The sequence below is a fragment of the Micrasema longulum genome, unplaced genomic scaffold (genome assembly GCF_059751315.1).
Source record: "Micrasema longulum isolate JH-2025_06_02 unplaced genomic scaffold, ASM5975131v1 h1tg000489l, whole genome shotgun sequence".
Lineage (NCBI taxonomy): Eukaryota > Metazoa > Arthropoda > Insecta > Trichoptera > Brachycentridae > Micrasema > Micrasema longulum.
The window spans coordinates 236,739-258,337 of record NW_028277686.1 but is presented as its reverse complement, the minus strand read 5'-3'; the positions used below and the strand labels follow the sequence as shown (position 1 = coordinate 258,337).

Sequence of the window (21,599 nt, the reverse complement as noted above, 5' to 3'; positions counted from 1 at the left end):
ACATTAGCACTCCTAAAACTGTCTACTTTGCCATTTTCCAATCGGTGGCTGCTTATGGCATAATTGGCTGGGGAGGTTGCTCGACAATTGTCATGAACCCCCTAACAAGACGCAAAAACTTATTCTTAGAGTTATGTTTCGGTGCCCTCCGACTTACCCATCTGAACCATTATTTCAATTGTTAAAAGTTCTTGATATTCATCAAATCTATATCAAGAATGTATTGACAATTTTCTGGTCAGGCGACTACGGAAGGAGGTCCCAACAGAATGCCCGTACGAGGTTTTCGCGTAACCCTAAACTTCTTAATACCGACAACGCATACGATGTTTGCTCGGAGACACTTTTCATATATAGCTCCAAAAGTGTTCAACGACTTGGATGAACATATTAAGATCTCCAAAACAACGTCTATATTTAAGATGAAGATCCATAATTGGATTGTATCGAGGGGTAGAGACCACTGTATGAGATTGCTTCGGGAATAAATGCATAACATCGCTGCTGTTTTCATTATTATCCATATACGTACATCGTATATGTGTTTGTCAGCACTGTCATACGTATTATTATATAACTTTTGATTCCATTTTCGACATGTATTATAAATTTTTATTTGTCTATTATTTTGTATATTTTTCAATTATTATTTCGTATATTGTTTTGATTATTTTGCATATTGTTTTGATTACCTGTATATTGTTTTAATAAGTAAATAAATATTTTTGATTTATGTATCGAAGAGTCCCGACTTAACACGGAATTTTCTAACAAGTCGGGACATAAAAAAACATATAATTGTGTCTATGTCAAATTGTGTATTCTATGCATTAAATAAATAAATAAAAAATAAATAAAAAATTCCCCATCACAGTAAATAACCGACTGAATCTATTTCACACAAACATCAGCTACAAAACAGCGTCTTTGTCTTCTTTGTTATGAGTTATATCTATCTGCGTGCTCTCTCTTATACAGATGTATCGCTGTATTGGCGTCACATTCGTCCTTCGCGTAGCAAGGATAATTGTTTTTTGTTATTTATAAATTCAGCGCAGTTATATAAATTGTACTTTGGGAATCCGGTGGGAAAATGACAATTTGACGATTGCAAAAAACACAACTTCATAATTTTAAAAAATCAGGAAGATATATCAAGTCTTGTATCGTATGTAGACTATTGTGAAATCACAGCCTCACAAGAGTTAACCCAACTAATTTATTTATTTTTTTATCAACTTTAGGAAATAATATAGCGACGCTTCTTGGTATCATTTTATTTCAAGAAAAATGGCAGATGGGATTAATAATAATGTTATGTAAGTTGTTCCATCACTTCAGCAGTTGAGGATTGACAGCGCAAACTTGGGCCAGGGGTTTGGCTGGATTAGCCAGGGTCACGAATTGCTCAGCAACTTCAACTGCTACCCTGATCTGAGCTTCCACTGTTGATGCTCCTGAAAAAACAAAATAAGTTACAAAATTAGACACTAAATTTAAATTAGCCTTTTAGGAAAGAAGGGCGTTCATTACAACTTTAAATTGATTGATAAGGTGGTTGATTAGTTTCCGCGTAAGAGTTATTTTTTTAATATTTTAAACCAGATAATCACTGTTTACGTATATTTACAGCAAACTGTCACATACATGCATAAGCAAGCTCTAATAATAGGGTGGGTTGACGATGTATGAAGTTTTTTATTTTTTTAGACATCAAAGTAAAAAGAGTCTAAAAAGTTGCATTTGGATCACATTGAACGTAAAAAGTATTCCATACTACTTTTGGCCCTCAAACGAGGTTTGAAGTTTATAACTGTCTGATTATTTTGTTAATTATCAATATTGATAAAATTATTTAATATTAGTAAAGATATACTTTATTCACATTACAAATTCGAACACGTTTTAAAACTTCCGAAATGCAAAAAGTTTACACTCCGCGGAACTGATTGCGTTGAGCGCCTGGCTAATATTGACAAAAGCAATAGCTCATTGTGCACAAAACAAAGTGCAACTTACGCCTTTAGATGCTTATTTCATAAGCTTTAAGTGCCCATTATAAATCTTAATTGGACTGATTTTCTTACTTAAATACGAAATGACAGCTGGTTTTGCGTAAAAAAATGACTTTTTCGAAAACTTCAAGCTCTGGCTGAGGGTCAAAGGTAGTATAAAATATTTGTTTTTATATTTTTTGCATTCCAAGTAGCCCAAAGGGCAACTTTTTAGACTCCTTTCATTTCAAAATTCGGAAAAAAAATATCGGCACATCCTATTACTCATACAGACACACTCTTCAAGATGCAAAATAATTACATTGCTAAACAAACACAATTAGTATATTCAACGTTGCTTTAAACATTACACCTCATCAATGAAGAAGTTCAGTACTACGGGAATTTGAATTAAAAAATATTTGTATACATGCTGTAAAAATTGGAGCATTAGTATTCAACTGTACGGTGAAGTTTCTCTAAAATGTAAGAAAAAATACATAATTTATTTTTTTAATCAAAATTAAATATTTTAAATGACGTCACAAGTTCATATGTATCAACCAATGATAGAGCGTTGTGATATATTCCCGGTTTCCGGGAAGCCATCCCACCAATCAGGACAACAATTAGCTGTAGAGTGACGTCACGCGCGGAGTAATGAAAAAAATAAAAAATCTTAGGGATGATAATACGATACATAAAAATAAAATGGTTTGTTTTAGTTTGATACTCTATTAATAAATATAAAAAACACTGTACTTCCTCGATATGTTGTAATAATTGTATAAATGAGTATTTTCCTTTTTTATGGGAAAAGTAAAAAATATTTAATTTAATTAAAAATAAAATAATCAAACAACACACAGTATTTTTTCGAATTATTACTATAAATTGACGGTTACCCCCAAATCATTTAATTAGAATCATTTATGTTTTGAATTCTTTGCGTCATTACAATATTTATATAGTTTGTCTAAATATTTGTAGATTTTGCTTTTTTTACTATGCTTTTCAAGAAATATATTTAAAAAATAATTTCTATACTATTGTCATATAATTAAACTGATTAATAAGCAGGATAACATTATCTTTTTTCAATACAGTTTTATTAATTCGAACAACTAGAAAATACGTCAAAATTTTTGTTACATGTCTGCCATCTATCGGCCAACTGAGGAAACTTTTTCGGGCCTTTGGTGAAATTCAAGCGTAGAAAATACAGCAAATTTTGTAACAATTTCACCGCTATTTTTTCCCTTCATTGGGGCACTCTACCAAAAGATAATAACAACGGCCGTAAACAAGTTTCATGGATTTACAAATTATAATAATCATCCAGCCAATGACGACTCGTAAGCCCAGTATTACCTAGACTTGTATATTACTACTACTATCATCACGCCATTTCCCCGTAGGGGTAGGCAGAGAAAATGGACCGCCACACACGTCTACCCGGGCATACATTCCTAGCTTCTTCCACATTTATACACCTTGTCATACATGCCCTTCGGTTCTGTCTGCTTTTGACATGACCAGACTTAAGATTTTGGTTTATCTGATCACGTTACCGTTCATTTTCACCATTTATACTTGTTTTACCATTATTTCGTCGTCCATTCGTTCTACGTGACCAAACCATCACAGAGAACCTTTCTTAATCTTATCAATTCTCGACTCAGATTAACACTCTCGCCTGATTTCATCATTCGTAACCCTGTCATACATTGATTTCCCACACATTCGCCTAAGAGATCGCATTTCAACCGCGTTCGCTCGGCTTTCATCCTTCCTCTGCCAGTCCCATGTTTCACTTCCATACATAAGTGTTGGGACTAAAACTCCGTTGTGCACTGCCAGTTTAGCTTCGATTGACATATGACTTGCATGACTTGTATATCCTCTTCTCAAAAATGTTTTTCCTCCCTTTTGCAAAAAAATAGATCGCCATATCTCCCTAGCGAGGGAAATCGAAAACGTCTACAAACATTTGGGTATACTGAAAATATCGTTGAGTGTAATATTCAATTAAAATAATTAATAGGTTAGTACATGATTAAAAAAATAAATAAATACAAGAACCTTGTGACGAATTGCATGTTTGGAATTCAGAAGGACTTTAAAATATACATTCTTGATTGCAAATATTTATTTAAATATAATGAAAGGATATTACAACAGAGATGAAGAACATTTAAGAGAAGGTAATATAGAAGTCTAGGCATGTACAGGGCTTATGACCTGTCATTGGCTGGTTTATGTGGCCCCTTTACACACTGTGTAACATTCACATAAGTCATGAGCCCTGTACATGCCTAGACTTCTATATTACCTTCTCTTAAATGTTCTTCATCTCTGTTGTAATATGTTGATGGCGGCCTCCGTGGTGTAGTGGTCAAGACGCTTGACTCACGCACGGAAGGTTCCGGGTTCGATTCCCGGTGAGAACACAAAATTTAAAATGTGATTTTTCTCAAGCCTGGTTGTTCTGTAATGTAATTCACCACTGTAATTGGGCCTCCTGGCCTGTTGTGGTGCAAAAAAATGAAATGAAAAATGAAAACAGCTCCCCAGAGAGTTGAATCCAGTCCTTGTCTACAAAAATTTGGACAAATTCAAAATATAGTTGATTAAATGAAAGGCTTGGAAAACTAGTTAGTATTTTTTCCTTACCAAGATGTGGTGTGGCAATAACATTTGGGTGCTGAATAAGTTCGAGTGTGATGGCGTCTGTCGGTGGTTCCTGTTCGAACACATCTAGGGCTGCTCCTCTAACCTAAATATAAAAATAAAAACAAGTATAAAAAAAAGATTTAGAAGATAATACGAAAATTAAAAAATCAACATTTAAAAAAAATATTCATTTATTTATTATTTTAAAAACCCGTTAAGGTTATATGAGAAATGTTATAAGGTTTAGTCATGTTATCTCTCGTCCGGTCGGTGTAATCGTCATGTCTATTTTCAGGTTGATTTTTAATTGAACGTAGTTATGCAGAAAGCAGCCAGTCCACAATTTTGAAAAAAATAGATATTGATGTTATCGGGTGCAGTAAGGTCAATGCTATGTTCTGCTAAATACAGCCAGGCTGCTGTCATACAAAAAAAAATGTTTTAATCACCTTCTGAAAATGATGTCGATCACAAAAACGGCATTTCCCAATTTTCAGAAAACACCCACAGCACTTGAAAAATCTTACGGTACTTTAAAAATCATTAAAACTGGTCAAATACATAGTTAGGTTCTTGTTTGTCATGTAAAAAAAGCTAGTGTATTCATTGTTTATCATGTGTTAAAGTCAAAAACATTCCAACTGTCGTGTAGATTCGATCATTCACCCTTTTCACAAAAGTGCTATTATCTCAGTTTCACTTTTCTATGGCTGGCTGCTTTCTGCATAACTACGTTCAATTTATCTTTGGCGTAATTTTTCTCTAGAGTATTTACATCATCATCATCATTCCATGTCTGCTCCCTAGTTGGAGCATATGGTATCCACAAAGAGCCTCCGTGCATCCTATCGGCTGCCAGCTCCTGTGCGTCTTCCCAAGTCAGGTTCTCGTCCCGAAGTTCTGACACAATCTGCCGACGAACTGTCAGCAGTCAAGAACCCGATGCCTTGTAAAGGCTGCGTCCGTTCTCTTATATTTTTATTCCTCACCGAGTCAAACCACCGCACAACCAAGATTCTTCTGAGACACCAATTCTCAAAACTCAGTATTTTGCTGTTTTGAGCCCTGGTGAGGTGCCACGATTCGCAGCCGTAGAGGAGAATAGGTGTTATGCAGGAGTTGTACAGGCGGCATTTGGTTTTCACTGTGGAAATATATGATCTCCAGATAGCCTTCATAAAACACACGCTTGCGCCCGGTAGACAGGTACAAAAAAAAATGACTAATGATTAAAAACGGTCTAACAAAAAAAAGCCAAAAACATCTCGATAGAAGACCTAAGACTTTCGAACTTTTCAACTTGGAAGTTTTACTTAACTACCCTTGATCTTATCTATTTATAATTAAAATTGTGTTTTCGTGCCTAAATTCAAACTGTTATTTTATTATTTACCTGTCCACTGTTGAGTCCATCCAAAAGGTCTTTTTCGTTAACTAGACCTCCTCTTCCTACGTTGATAACAGAAACGCCCTTTTTACATTTGGCCAATACATCAGCGTTGATTAAATCTGAAAAAAAAAGAGAAATTTGAAAAAGTAGACACCGCTTAAGTCAAGTCAAAGTCAATATTTAAAAATATTTTTTTTTCATTTCGGTTCCCTATTTCCTTCCCATAGAAAAAACAGTTATATTACAGAATTGGGTCGGGTCGTGGTCCCGTAGCTATTATCGCGGACTCATAGATCAGAGGTCCAAGGTTCGAACGCTACTCTACCACAACTTGATACCCATTTTCTAATAGTTATTTACAACTCGTTAAAAATGGCCTCAAAAATTTTAATATATCTAATCATATCACAAAAACTCAAATATTTCTTTAAAAGTAAAAAAAGGGGGGGGGCAACGGGGCAAACGTCCAGGGGCCCGGGCCCGAACCAATATCACCTTTTTTAAAATTTATTTATTTATTAAATTTCCCCACACATCATTACTATATTAAAAAAAAGGATCAACAACCGGGTTCTAGAAACTTTTTTGGATATTATAAATTTAGAATCTTCTGCTGTTTTTTTCTTGCTACAAGAGCTAAGACAGCGTATTTATGCGTAAATGTGGAAGTTCAGCCCCACGGGAAATTGTATATAATAAATGTATTCTTACGCACGGTAAAAATAGATTATTAAATTGTAACTGCGAAGTTTCTTGAAAATGTATAAAAAAATAATAGTAATTATTTTGATAAAACTACATTCCATGACGTCACAAGTTCTTCCGAATCAACCAATGGTGAGAGAGCTATGATAGGTTTCCGGTTTACGGTAACTCAAATGACGAATTAGCAGAACTCATCGAAAAGAAAGGAAAGAGAACTTGGGACGTCCCACAAAGTAATTTAAAAAATATAAAACTTTAAAAAACCATAAAATAATACAATTTTTTTATTATTTGGCTTAGTTTAATAGTCTTTTATAAATGAAAAAAATATTTTAAAAACGCTGAACTTCCTCTTAAAAAAATTAGAGTAGAGGTGTACCCTTTATTGTCCAGGGGACCAAGAACCCTATCATGCCTGCCTGCCATAATGAAATTTAAACACATAAATATACGAATGTATGTGAGTATATAAAAATGTATAAAAAGTATAAAATGAATAAATAAATGCGCAATGCAATTTTCGAAAATACTTACTTCTAGTGGAGGGCATCAGAGGGGTATGAACAGTAATATAATCGGCCAATGGCCAAATTTCACTAAGCTCCATCTTTTGTGTATTGTACTTCATGGTATCTGCTGCAGACACAATGGGATCGTAGCCAATAATCTGAGGAAAAACAAAAAAGTAAAATTAAATATATACAGGGGCGTTATCATGGTGAAAAAGTCGATTTTTGTTCTTCCACAAATCCGGGTGTTTCTGGCGGATTGCTTCGCATATCTTGCAGGTAATATTCCTTATTGACCGTTCTACCCTGTGGCGAGAGCTCATGATGCACCACGCCCCGGCAATCGAAGAAAACTGTAAGCAAAACCTTCACATCAGACCGAACTTAGCGCGCCTTTTTCAGTTTTGGCTCGTGCGGCAGCTTCCATTGGGATGATTGAGCTTTGGTTTCCACGTTATAACCATAAACCCATGATTCGTCACCAGTTATGATCCTTTGGAGCGAATTTGGGTCGTCACTGACAGAGTCCAACAGCTCGTAAGCAATGTTTTTGCGATGCTGTTTTTGGTCGAAATTAGCAACGGTGTTAAAAAGACAACGGCATGTCAGATTTTTTTAACAAAATAATATTCTAACGAATAGACAAAATCCACGTTTGGCTGTCCCGTTTTCCGCACCTCAAAATTCAACCGATTTTGTTATTTTTTTAGATAGAGTATCTGAATAAAAATTTCCTTATCGGTACGTTCTGCGTTTTTAAATATAGTTTGTATACCGTGCGCCCGAAGACAGCAGATAAAACGGTGTCTAGTTCCCATAATAAACCATTTTTAATTTTAATCTGTCGTGTGTAAAATATTTTTATTTTTTAAATATTTTTTTTTACAAAAATGAACATATAAATTATCAAGTCCTACTGAACGTCAGCAGGTGCTTATAGTTAAGTTCTAATATGTATACATAATCTTATCTCTCAAATTCTATAAACATATAAGAACTCTTATTACTATGGAAAAAAAGAAAAATATGTGCATCGAAAATAAAAAAAATGTTCAAATAAAAAAAAAAAACACCAAAAAATCTTAATATAAAAAACCACGTTCTAAAAGCGAGATTCTCAGCAGCGTCTTTATCTTGAGCCAGATAAGTTTTTTTGATTTTTAATATTTAATGGGAGCATATTATAAATTTTTGGTATATTGTACTCTAGTGTTCTTTTCCCGAATTTATTATTGAATTCAGGGATCCCTGCTCTAGTGTCATAATCCAGAGAGAAAATACGGGAATACGTTTGTTTGGAGAAAAGTCGGACCGCGTTTCCTCATAAGATTAAACATTATTAAGTATACTAACAAAACTTGTATTGAAGTTTGTAGTATGTGATGTTTCCCTATTTCAATCGTTTTAGCTGCAGAATGTGTTGTAATCCAGCTCTTATTTATAAAGATTTTTTTAAAAAAACACCAATATTTACAAATAAATATTAAATAGGGGCTAGATTTCATTTCATATCAATCTAGCTCCTATCTGTTATCTAATATTAAATTCTATCATAATGAAGAACTTCAGCCCTACGGGAAATTGTTAACAAAAATGTTTTCTTGCGTGCGGTAAAGATTAGAGCATTAGATTGTTAGTCAAAATTTCTTGAAAATGTTCGAAAAAAATAATAAAAAATATCTTAATAAAAACTAACTGCTTTGGACGAAGTCACTAGTTCATATAAGTAAACCAATGATAAGAGAGCTGTGAAAGATATACGGTTTACATACCATCAACGGACTAATCGGCAGAATGGACAGAGGAGAAACGGAAGATTACTTGAGATGTCAAAAGCGAAGTAATTTTAGAAATACAAATCTTTAAAAAATCATAATGCTGATAAAACAATAAACATTTTTTTGAAAATTGGCTTAGTTTAAAATTATATCAATAAATAAAAACAGATAAAAACCACTGAAATTTCTCAATGGAAACGAGGAACTAGAATTCCAACCGTTTATGCGCCATGTAGCTGCAAGATTTGTTGGGATATTTATTGTACAGCGCCCTGGTGATTTTCACAAAAGTAGCACTGAACAATAATATTATTATAGAATATTAATAGCATAACCATCTCTTGAATTTGATGTTACTTCTAGACATCAAATTATCTATATTTGATGAGTATCAGTAGATATAAAATTATTAATCCGTGAAAGATATGGTTGCTAATCGGGGGCAATGATATTATAAGTTAAAAATAAATGTATGATAATAGTAGGAATATGCGTGTTTCCACAAAATATCTAGGTTGCTAATCAAAATTTACAATTCAATATATTTATTTATTAAAAAAATCATCCTATTAATACACACGGACGCACCCAGAACCCTCTAAAATTATGACACTAAACTCATGCCCAAACGTTCAGTCCTGCTCTATGCGTATTTAGTCGTCTGTTTTGACGTGAGCTTGACATTTAATTCGAAACTGAAATGTTTGCTTGTGTCTTGAAAGCGTGTAAAAACCGTTCGGATAAACGTAAAATAGATGGTGTAATTTTTCACTGGTAAGTAGGTAGCTATGTACTAGTTTGTAATTGAATTCCAGAACTTAAAATAATTTATTTTTAAATATTCGATTTAAATAGGTACCTAGAAACTTGTTTATGGTTGAATTCCAAAACATTAAATAATTATTTTTCAAATATAGAATTCTTTTCGCAAATGTCAAATTCTCCTCTTCTCACCAACAGTGGAGTAGTTATATAACTAGTAATAGTTCTACATTATCTCTGAGTTATATGTTTATTATTTCAATCATTATTTTATGTTATTCTTGTACATTTTTTTTGTTGTCTATTATTTGTAGATATATTGTTATTCCTTTCTGTTTGTGTTGTTCTAATGTTTATTGTAAATTAATGTTACTTGTTTTTGCTGTATGTTATCATGTTTTAATAGAAGGCCCTAATAATGAAAAAAAACAAACCCGGTTTGTACTTTATTAATTTAGGAATGCGATTTTCAAAAATGTATATAATGTCAGTTAATATTGTATTAGTATTACGAAATCTCAAAATTCATAAACATTTCTTGTATATTTAAAATAAAACACTTTGTAAATTTACCACACAAGAGTTTAATACATTATAACACGACTAGTTTTGGGTAATCGGTATTACCCATCCTCAGGTGTAAATATTAATCAAATATAGCCGAATGAGTTTATATTTACACCTGAGGATGGGTAATACTGATTACCCGAAACTAGTCGTGTTATAATGTATTAAACTCTTGTGTGGTAAAAAAAAATAAAATATTTCTTTACGATAAAACTGCGAAAACAACATATCACCGAATCATAAGCCCAAAAAATATACACAAAATAGTAAAAGTGTTTAGATTTACCTTCATTCCGAAGGCGTTCATCCTGATGGCCACCTCCCGTCCCACCCTGCCCAGCCCCAGCACCGCCAGGGTGCGGCCCTGCAGCTCCTGACCCAGGAACTTGGCGCGCTCCCAGCGCCCCCCGCGGAGGGCGGCGGCCGCCCAGACCACGTTGCGGGCCAGACAGGACAGCAGGCTGCAGGTCAGCTCGCAGGCGCTGATGGCGTTACCTCCGGGAGTGCTGAAGGAAAAGGAAAATAGCTTTATTTTAACGAAAGTTGGAAAAAAACCCACTCTTGTCCACTCTTTTATTTCGTCATTTGTCCACCTTATGCTTTAGACTAGGACATTACCGTGTTTGGTAACCGCGCAAAAATAATCTAAGACTCGGCAGTTTCTCATGGTCTTTGGGCCGCGATTATGATTGAAAGCTTAGGACGTCATACCTTCACCATGACGGTATAGTTGAAGATAAATTCTCCCGGGCGATTGTGAAGATACACTACCCACCTTCAAGTTTTGATGTAAGTACATCGGTTTGTACTGACGGGTCTAGTACCCCTCGATACGCATATCTACACATTAAAAGTTTCGAAAAATGCTCCATTAATATATTAGAGCATCTAGCCGTAAAAATTTTGTCACTTAAAAAAAAATATTTGGTCATTATGTTTTTTCCGTCAGTTTTACTATCTTTCTGAGTGTACGTATCGAGGCGTTAAAGGAGCAGGCTGTGTAATTGCTCGGTAGATAAATCCAGACGATCGTTAAGCATACCGTCTTGGTAATTGTCAAAAGTCATATAAAAATCATATTCAAGCGATCATTTTTTGCTTGGATCGGGATTTATATCACCCTTTGCACCATTAGGTGCGGAAAGGTCATTATGATACGATTTTTTATCTAAGCTCAACCGGACAGCGTCACAACACACTACCGCATTCCTTCCGTGCGCCTTGAACGTGGACCCCCACTAAAGATGCCATGTGCATTGTTTAAGAGCAGATAAAGGAAGAATGGATAGATACGACAATCTATACGACAATAATTATGTCTCAAATCTGATTTTTGGCTACCAATTTTCTTTAGTACCTAATTACATTTGTGATTTTTAGTGTCTTAAAGATGAACGATATGTGGACCTAATGACGAATCTTTAATTTTCTGGATAAATCAAATTACAAATGACGAGGTTCTCAGCAGGATCGAAGAAACCAGGCACCTTTAAAACACCATAACAGAAAGGCGTGCAGAATCGATAGGAAAATCTCCTGCAGAATATACTGGAAGGCACGATTGAGGGATCGATTGGCAGAGGACATCCTCGTCGAGAGTATGTGGAGCGAATATGCCGCGACATGGACTGCAACTTCTATACAGAGTTGAAGAGGATCGCTAAAAACCGAGCGGAGTAAAAGAAGAAATGCAGCGCTTTGCTGCTAACCGATCCTCAGGATTGAAACTGAGGTAGCAGAATTATACATAACTTCATCCTTCAGCCACCTCCCCTATTGAATCCTCACACCAATGGAGAGAGACTGAATTCACGTGAGGGTATTCAAGAAGGTGAATACCTACCCTACTCCCTCAACAGACTACGGGAGGGTGTTAAAGGATGTAAAAAAAATCTCCAAAGATGGGGGTACCTCTCCGGTGATGATGGTGATGACAGCCACCTACTGACATGCCTGCTCATGGGAAAAGACTGCAAACCTGGGGACCTAATTGTGGCAAATGACAAGGCGATATACGTCGCCGCATATTGGAGTGGCAGTATATGATCAAACCGGACACGTAGAGTAAGTAAGTACATAACTTCATATATTTTCCTTAAATAATTTTAAGAATTTGAGTTTTATATACACCAAATTCAAAGCTCGTATAAATTTTTAACCTGGCTCTATAATCAAAATAATAGGTACTGATCCAATTCAACAGGAATATGCCGCATTTATTACTGACATAATAATGATCTACTCACTTGAGAACAATGATATTCTTGGCAGTTGCTGCATCTACATTAATATTGTCGACTCCAGCACCAGCTCTTCCTACTACCTTCAGTCTGTCTCCAGCTTCTAATACTTCTTTGGTCACCTGAGTGCTGGACCTCACTATCAAAGCATCATGGTTCTAGAAAAATAAACCAAAAATGACCATTAACATCATACACATCAACTGTTCGTATCAATATTGGCGGCCATCCAAAATAACAGAACGAGGAATGTAACGAGTTGAAGCAAAAAACTACAATGTTAACAAAGTAGAGACTGTCACTGAGCTAAATTGAGACTTGGGCAGTAAAAAGATGATCTGAGATGGTGGGATTCAAAATCGGAGGATCCTTTAACGTCGGTAAATGCACTCTTAGAATAAATTCCAGGCTTCGAGCTGAAAGGGAGGCTTCCAAAAAATATTTTGAAGAAAATTGGGATTTCAAAGCCATTTTATGTATTTACAACATTTTTAATATAGCGTTTGCTTTAGTTTTAGCTATCAGTCGCACAAATTATAGTATCGGTTGTCTGTAAATCATTTCAAATGACTTATTAGTGATAATCTAAGAAGCATCGGTAGGTTTAACCCACGATACGAAATCAGATATGAATAATAAAAGTATCGATAAACTAGAAAACTTGTTAAAAGATCATTGGCTACATGTTTTATCAAAGAGTTTATTTGAAAAATGTATCGAATTTAATATTTTAGAGTGAATAAAGTCAGTTTTATGTTAACAAATTCATGCTTTGATTACTCATTCTTAACGTATTATCAATGAAAATATATTTAAACAATGTAGGTAATAAAAAAAAAAATATATTCACAATATAAATGAACATGAAAAAGTTGCAAGCAACGGATCCCCTCTCCTTTTTTCAACTATTTCTCCCACAACATAAAATATTTTCATGATCCAATCAGTGCATGTAAGGGTTGCTTATTAAAACGCATGTCGTGTTGGTTTTATATTTTTGTGCAACAACTATGGTGAAGGTGAATAGTGGGTTTTCCGTGTTGGTTTAGTTGGTGTCCTGACGAAGGGACGCATACATCTCGAAACCGGTACGGGTAGTGGTTATATCCAAATATTTAAAGACATTTAGGATTAATAGGTGACTCGCTAAATAATATCGCTAAATAACCTTTGCTTGCTTATTAGATTTTTTTAGTTTTAAATCTCCAATATAATATTGACGCAGATGTTTTTACTCTCATTAAGTTATGTAATGATGTGTTTGATATTCAAGTTTGCGTCATAATATTTCGTAGTGCGTTTTATATTTCAATAAAATACTCATCAGCAATAATATTATTTATTGCATTTGTCGAAAATTAATAACATAAAATTATCTCTAAAATTAAGTCTGAATGTAGGTAATTTTTATGTTCAATATTTTTTATTAATATGACTCTTATAAGCATTTATAATTTTTTTAAATCCCACAGAACGGCTAAAATTATTTTCATTTATTAAACGTAAATTAAATAATATTTATGAGTTCTGTCGGTAAACTGTATGGGAAAATTATAATCGAGAAAGTAAGAAAGGTGACGAAAGACAAAGTGTGGGACGTGCAAGAAGCCTTTATGAGTGGACGTGGATGCACGGATCAAATTTTTGCGCTGCGAATGCTAACGGAGAAGTTTTTGGCAAAAAGTCAAAAACTATTCTGCGCATTTGTCGATTTGCAATAAGCGTATGATAAAGTAGATAGAATGAAATTGTGGGGCGTGTTGGAAAAGTATGGAGTAAACAATAAACTTATACGTGCAGTATCGTCTCTCTATGAGGAGAGTTCAGCGTGTATAAGAGTTAATGGGGGATTGACATCTTGGTTTGCGATCTCAAAAGGCGTGAAACAGGGATGTGTAATGTCACCATGGTTGTTTAATCTATACATGGACAACTGTATGAAAGAGATAGAATGTATGGGTATTGGAGCAAAAATGGATAATTTTTCAGTAAGCTGCTTGTTGTATGCTGACGATGCAGTTCTGTTAGCAAGCAGCAAGGCTGATTTACAGCAAATAGTCTCTAGAATGTATGATGTATGCCTGGAGAGCGAATTGGCGATGAACGAAGGTAAGTCAAAAGTGATGGTATTTGAAAGGGATAGTGAGGTTACTGACTGCATAATAAATGTAAAAAACGAATGTCTCGAACAAGTAGAAGAATTTGTGTACCTGGGAAGCATGTTTTCAAGAGATGGAAGAGTAGAAAAAGATGTTGAAAGAAGAGTGAATGCGGGCAACAAAATGAACGGAGCACTAAGCACAGTAATTTCTAATAAAAATATGTCAATCGAAGCTAAACTGGCAGTGCACAACGGAGTTTTAGTCCCAACACTTATGTATGGAAGTGAAACATGGAACTGGCAGAGGAAGGATGAAAGCCGAGTGAACGCGGTTGAAATGCGATCTCTTAGACGAATGTGTGGGAAATCAATGTATGACAGGGTTACGAATGATGAAATCAGGCGAGAGTGTAAATCTGAGACAAGTATAATTGATAAGATTAAGAAAGGGTCTCTGAGATGGTTTGGTCACGTAGAACGAATGGACGACGAGAGAATGGTAAAACAAGTATATATGGCAAAAATGAACGGCAACGTTAGACGAGGACGACCAAGGAAGACGTGGCATGATCAGATAAACCAAAATCTTAAGTCTGGTCATGTCAAAAGCAGACAGAACCGAAGGGCATGTATGACAAGATGTATGAATGTGGAAGAGGCTAGGAGTGTATGCCAGGATAGACGTGTGTGGCGGTCCATTCTCTCTGCCTACTCCTACGGGGAAATGGCGTGATGGTAGTAGTAGTAGTAGTAGTAGTAGTAGTAGTAAATAATATTTATTACTGCTTATTTTTTTTAAGCAAAGCATACTAGATGAAATACAAATAATAAAATATGAGTACATACTTAATTTAAAAAAACAACGATTTAAATTTTTTCGATCGATTTAAGTAAAACAAAAAAATAACAAAAAATATTTTAGTAAATTTAAATGCGTCATCTAATATCTACATGCATAATTTACATAATAATTCATCAATGGTTGCTTCGGAATAATATTGTAACGTTACATTTTTTCGATGATAAATTTACATTTTATTTTTATGCATTATTTGTGTGCTATTTACGAGTATACTTTTTTTTATGTAAGCAATAGATACACATTTAAAAAAGCAAACGAAATACCACTCCAAAAAGAGGCAAGCGTGGTGTTTTTCTGGTTGGTTGTACCGTGTATTAATATGCTCAGCCTAGATCATGGACGCTATAACGCTGTCCGAAACGCTGGCAAGAAGGATTATTAATATACGCCACAATAACCCAAACATCTCAAGAATCCTAATTATATTTAATAAAAATATAAGTAAATATATAACACAAAATTTGAATAAGAAATTTAAACAAAATTGTTCGTTTTGAGTTGCTAACCAAAAAAAATTCAAATGCACCATCGTAATTAAATATTTTTAATTTAAATAAAATATTTATATATGCCATAATACATCGTGTATGGTGAACCCTGTGATCCGTATGAGCAAGACATATTGACATATTAAAAAATATAATTTATAAGCTTTTCAAAACTAAAAAAAATATTTAACAAAACGAATGGTTGCTTACTTCTGCAGGGGAGAAAACAAGAGTACAGAGGCGGTAGCAAGCTCTGCGCTCTGCAGAAGTACGCAACCTTTTGATTTTTAAATGTTTCTTTTTTTAGTTTTGTCACTCTTCTAAATTTTTTTTTTAAATATGCTAAAATGTCATCTTTCTCATGCCGATCGCTGTAGATTTGGATGTGACGGGGTTCACCATATACGCTGTATTTATTTCTTTTATATACGTCAATGTAGAATACAAAAATATTTCAAGGCAGACATAACACAAAAAAATTAAGCCTAAAATTTAGATTTATGAAGATGGTAAAATAAAAAATAGCTAGCAATTAAAGAAAAAATATGCTTTCCTCTCTGACTTTTTTTCACTGATATGAAAGATGTCGATATCCGAAGAGATACGGTTGAGTAAAGACATCACTCTTCCTACTGGCATTACCATCGGCAGGTTGGTTCTGCAAGCAGGAAGATAAACCAGCTTAAGCTGCCTATGTCTAAGGTAGTCATTAGGAACATAAAAAAAATACTCTCCATTACACTTTTGTTTACATAAGCAAGTATGCATTTCTTCTTTTGTCCAAACTATTGTAGCCAAGCATTCCCAGTATGAAGTCAAACGGGTACAACCGCAGATAGTATCCGCAATCCCTAAAGTAAAGATAGAAAGATACCTCAAAAAATTATTCTGAACCATCTTCAGCATAACAAAGTAGGTACTTCAATTCGTGGAGCGTCCCGATCAGAAATCCACACTAAAGTTTACTTCGCACCAATGCATTATAAAGAAGCCTAAGAAGAGTATTCAAGAGTTCGGAGAACGAATCCCAACATTTTGCTCCCACTATTATTATAGAATAATATTTCAATAATTTATTTAAAATTAATATTTTCGATGACGATAGTTTATATGAATTTCTTCATCCAATTTTATTTTGGTTAGCAACTTAAAACTGACAATTGTCTTTTACTTATCACTATCTTGAATTTGAATGTCTTTACCTTAATTTCTTCTATCAGTTCTGGCTTCGACAGCTTTGTCTTTGTGGTGACTTTGATGCCATGCTGTACTAGAAGCTCCGCACATTTGGGATCCACAGCATCCGAAATCAACACCGATTCTATTTTGACCATTTTGATAGTGTCTGCAAAAAAACACAACTGACTGTAATGTCTCACTATAAAACCTTTGGAAGACTACAATACGAAAGATGCAGTAGGTACGTATATATTATATTGAATGCAATACGAGTAAGTAGGAATAAAAGAAGAGTAAAAAAATAATACAATTGTCATGCTACATAGACTATAATTATTATCAAAATTTGTATACTCATTCTACCTACACGCTTTATCGAGACTTGACCTCAAAGATTATAAAATAATTTTACTCATTACACTATCACGTTCTATAGACTTTGATTCTGAGTTACCCAATTACATAATATTATGTCGAAAAGAATACATTTTCATATAAAAAAGGGAACATCTTTGATGAAACTATGATGTTTCAATTTTACATGAAAATTGGTCATTATAACCGTCTTTATTCAATAAAATATACACATTATTACAATATTAATACATTATAAAGAAAACAAAGTATTAAAATATATTTTGTCCCGATAAACTATTCAATAATAATTTGTCATCGGGTGTTCAGACATTAGTTTTAATTAATAATCAAATAAAAAGAGTACAGACATAATACTGTATACCTACGTATAAAATAATAAACATAAAAAACAGTGTAAGATTTTTTTTTTTTTAAATAAGAAAATAGAGAAAAATAATACAATTAAAATGAAAGAATAGCAATTTACTTAAATATATTTTAAATATAAGAAAAAAATTAAACTCATATATAAATAGTGTGTGCGCATAAATGTAATCAAAACAAGATAAAAAATCCATTGTAAAATATAATTATGAGCAACTGAAATTCCAATACATATTTTTAAAAACATCTTAATTTCACAATTTCTACATCATATTTGCGTGTTATGTGTCAACTTGAATTTTGTCTGTTTTTTTTTTTTTACTAAAAAATGAACACCAAAAGTAAAACAAAATAGTTAATTTTATACGTCATTCGAAAGAAAAATTTTTGCTCTACAAGATATTGATTTTTTTACGTTATACGTTTCGTCAAGATCGAAGAACAACGACGGATGTACGAAAAATGCGACATTGACTTTCATTTATATTTGATACTATTAAGCACGTGCGCCGTCAAATATTCATGTTATGTCGAATGCGCGGGTCATTTCTGTAACCGTCCCAAAGCCAATGTCTTATTTCTAAATTTTCTCATGAGAAAGAAAGAGATGAAACGTCCCGTGCGTACATGAACATCGTAGCATTTTGCCCAAAATTAATTCGAGCGCGGGCCTTGTCCCGGTAGAGATAACAATATAAAACAAGGAAGATAAAAATAATATGGATAATAATAATATCATATTGGCATTGGTCTAGACTGGAAGAGATACGATGATAAATAAATTCCCATGTATTTTATATAACTATACTTAAAAATGACGAATTCTTAATGGAAAGGATTAATATATGTTTATATTTTCTCGTCGCTTTTTACCAGATTAAAATGTGCTTTGTGAATTAATAGTATTATAATATATTGTTTCTTGCACGTGTCCAATTACCTAGTGTTTGTTAGGGTCCTGTTTTGTATGCACTAAACTCATATTGACTCGTAAAAGTGAAATCCTGTAAAAGTTTAGTAATGTGTTTGTGTTTTTAAAGTTAAATGTGCTAGTAATTTTATTAGTGGAATTACGATGGTGACAGTTAAGAGTGGAATATGTTTTTCGACGCTAAATCTAATTAAGACCTTTTTAAGAAACTATATGAGCCAAGATAAAGTAAGTGCATGGTTAGTAAACTCGCTATGATAAGTATTTGGTAAAAATGTTCTTCATCTCTGTTGTAATATGTTAATGTTAACAGCTCCCCAGGGAGTTGAATCCAGTCCTTGTCTACAAAAATTTGGACAATCTTAAAATATTGTTGTTTGTGTATAATATTGTAAAAATTTATATGGACATGGATATATTCATGTATATTTACAAAAAAAAACTGAAAATTATTGTAAAATACACATGTACCTATTTAGTAAAAAAAAATATCTCCCCATTTTTAACTCCTTCAGCCGCCACTGTTAACACCCATACTTAAGGTAAAAATTTTATAATTAAACTTTCATGGCGGTTTTCGAGAAAAGCGTTCTTATTTAATACCAACCCCGATAATTCCTCGTCATTATTTTGCAAAAAATTAGTCTATAATGTATTCTCCTTACTTTCTTTATTTCTTTTCTCTTTATTCCCTGGATTGAACGCGAACAGAATGAGGTATCGAAAATGCTCAATTTTGTCCACAAAATGTATGAAAAAAATTAGATTTTAATAAATACTTACTACTTTAAACGGCGTTACTAGTTTTTCCAAATCAACCAATGATAAAGTGTTGTAATACATGTGTATATAATATATATTTCATATTAACGAATTATTTTTTCATCATCATCATTCCCTTTCCGCACCTAATGGTGCATAGGGCACTGAATTGGTACACCAATCGCAGCGTATCTTGATCATGTTTGTTACATTAAGGTGAGGTGATCAGTCTTACGCTTCAGGTACCAGTACAGGGACTGTGAAATATTCTAGTGTAAAAACTCCCTTTTAAATTATATTTCATATCAGCAATATCGGGAATCGAACCGGAGGCCTTTTGCATGGTAGGCAAACGCGCTGACCATTACACCACGAGGCCGACATTTTTTTTCGAATAATTAAATTTTAATTTTAGCCATTTGTACAGTTAATATTATTTAAATATGTATTTTATAAGTAAGTATTTTATAAGTAATTGATGAAAAATAAGTAGTGTTTTTTTTTTATGTTTCTGTATATTACGTATTTTTTAAATGCTTTTTTTTAATTTAAATTTTTCATTGATAAACCCTTACGGGTTACATACATTTAACAAAATATTTTTACTTTTAAAATTCACATTATACTTTTAATAATAATATTTTAAGCATCTTTTGTAAAGGTTGTTTGAGTCTTTTGTTTAGTTTTGTCTGGTTGTTTATTGAATAATTTCAGTCCATGGTTTATTAGTCTCGATTGTCCTTTGATTTGATCTCTAATGTTTGTAAACCAAATGAATAAATAGATTTACGATTCACGGAAAGCCAATTCACTAATCAGCAGAACTCACCGAAGAAAACTTGTGACGTCACAAGCGGAGTAATTCCGAAATTACAAAATATAAAAAATTTGCATCGCCGATAAATTATTTTTTTTGCCTCAGTTTGATGGTCTATTGACAAATAAAATTTTTTGAAAAACAACTGAAATTTCTTATTGTCGCATGAGAATCTGATTGCCCATAATGTTATATTTAGGATATTACTAAATATACTTTCTATTCCGTTTCATCCCTTTAAATGAACTACCCTTTCATGTATTTTACTTGACATAAAAGTACTAACATTTGTTTTTTCTCAAATGTACGTAAAATATTAAAATATATAATTTTGTAAGCCACTACGTCTGTGATTCATATAAAGTCATGTTAGTAGGTACACTTTTAAAATGATAATTGGGTTTAGACACTATATCTACATCAGTATCTATAAGTGCATTTTGTGGCAAAAATAATGATACACAGATTGCACAGTCCAAAGAGAAACATACTTATGTAAATATAATTTGATAATGGAGGTAAAATCATTTGGAGCTGACGTAAATTTAGATGTAAATCACATGCAAGCCACGCGTGCACACGAGTTATTTAATAATTCCACATTTCATTTGCCGGTAAAATAAACAAAAAAGGCGACATCGTCAATAAAAACGTGTTCGCAAACAAAAATAACAAACGCTTTATCACTTACACGTCCGATACACTCAAATTCCAGTTTGAAACTAACTAAAAACTGAAACTGAAAACTTACAAGATGTATAATTATCACAATATTGTTTTGTATTAAAAACGAGACGCGTCCAGACTAACAAAAACGACGCTCTTCCGCTCAAACTCAAAACCTTAAAAAACTTCATAAAGCGATTCATAACAACTGTACAACGTTATTCAATAACGACTCAAGCGACTTTTTTTTACATTTTTTTTAATTTTCTCAAATTTTTCAAAAGTCTAGGTTTATATTTAACACATAGAAATGTGGTCTTCATGCGCCTGGACACAAATATTCTCTTTATGTATTAAAAAAAATCTAAACTCTTCGTTTTTTAATATTTTATTTCGAAACTGATTTCAGATTAAAAAAATAGTTTTCAGGTCAA

The 21,599-nt window shown here is 33.3% G+C and overlaps 1 protein-coding gene across 3 annotated transcripts; it reads right to left on the bottom strand.

Annotated features, from left to right (window-relative positions):
* Positions 1–1,262: 1,262 nt before the first annotated feature.
* On the bottom strand, positions 1,263–21,369 carry LOC148281170 (D-3-phosphoglycerate dehydrogenase). Of its 3 annotated transcripts, none has more exons than XM_088227153.1 (8): positions 21,251–21,369; positions 17,272–17,414; positions 12,625–12,776; positions 10,665–10,884; positions 7,297–7,429; positions 6,061–6,176; positions 4,668–4,770; positions 1,263–1,457 (listed from the first exon to the last, which is right to left on the bottom strand). In XM_088227153.1, the coding sequence occupies exons 1-8, from the start codon at positions 21,366–21,368 to the stop codon at positions 1,333–1,335; spliced, it is 1,110 nt and encodes a 369-aa protein (XP_088083279.1). In that variant the 5' UTR covers position 21,369; the 3' UTR covers positions 1,263–1,332. The 3 variants fall into 3 exon arrangements, with proteins under 3 accessions (XP_088083279.1, XP_088083277.1, XP_088083278.1); XM_088227151.1 differs by lacking the exon at positions 21,251–21,369 and adding an exon at positions 20,991–21,223; XM_088227152.1 differs by lacking the exon at positions 21,251–21,369 and adding an exon at positions 21,191–21,223.
* Between the last annotated feature and the right edge of the window lie 230 nt (positions 21,370–21,599).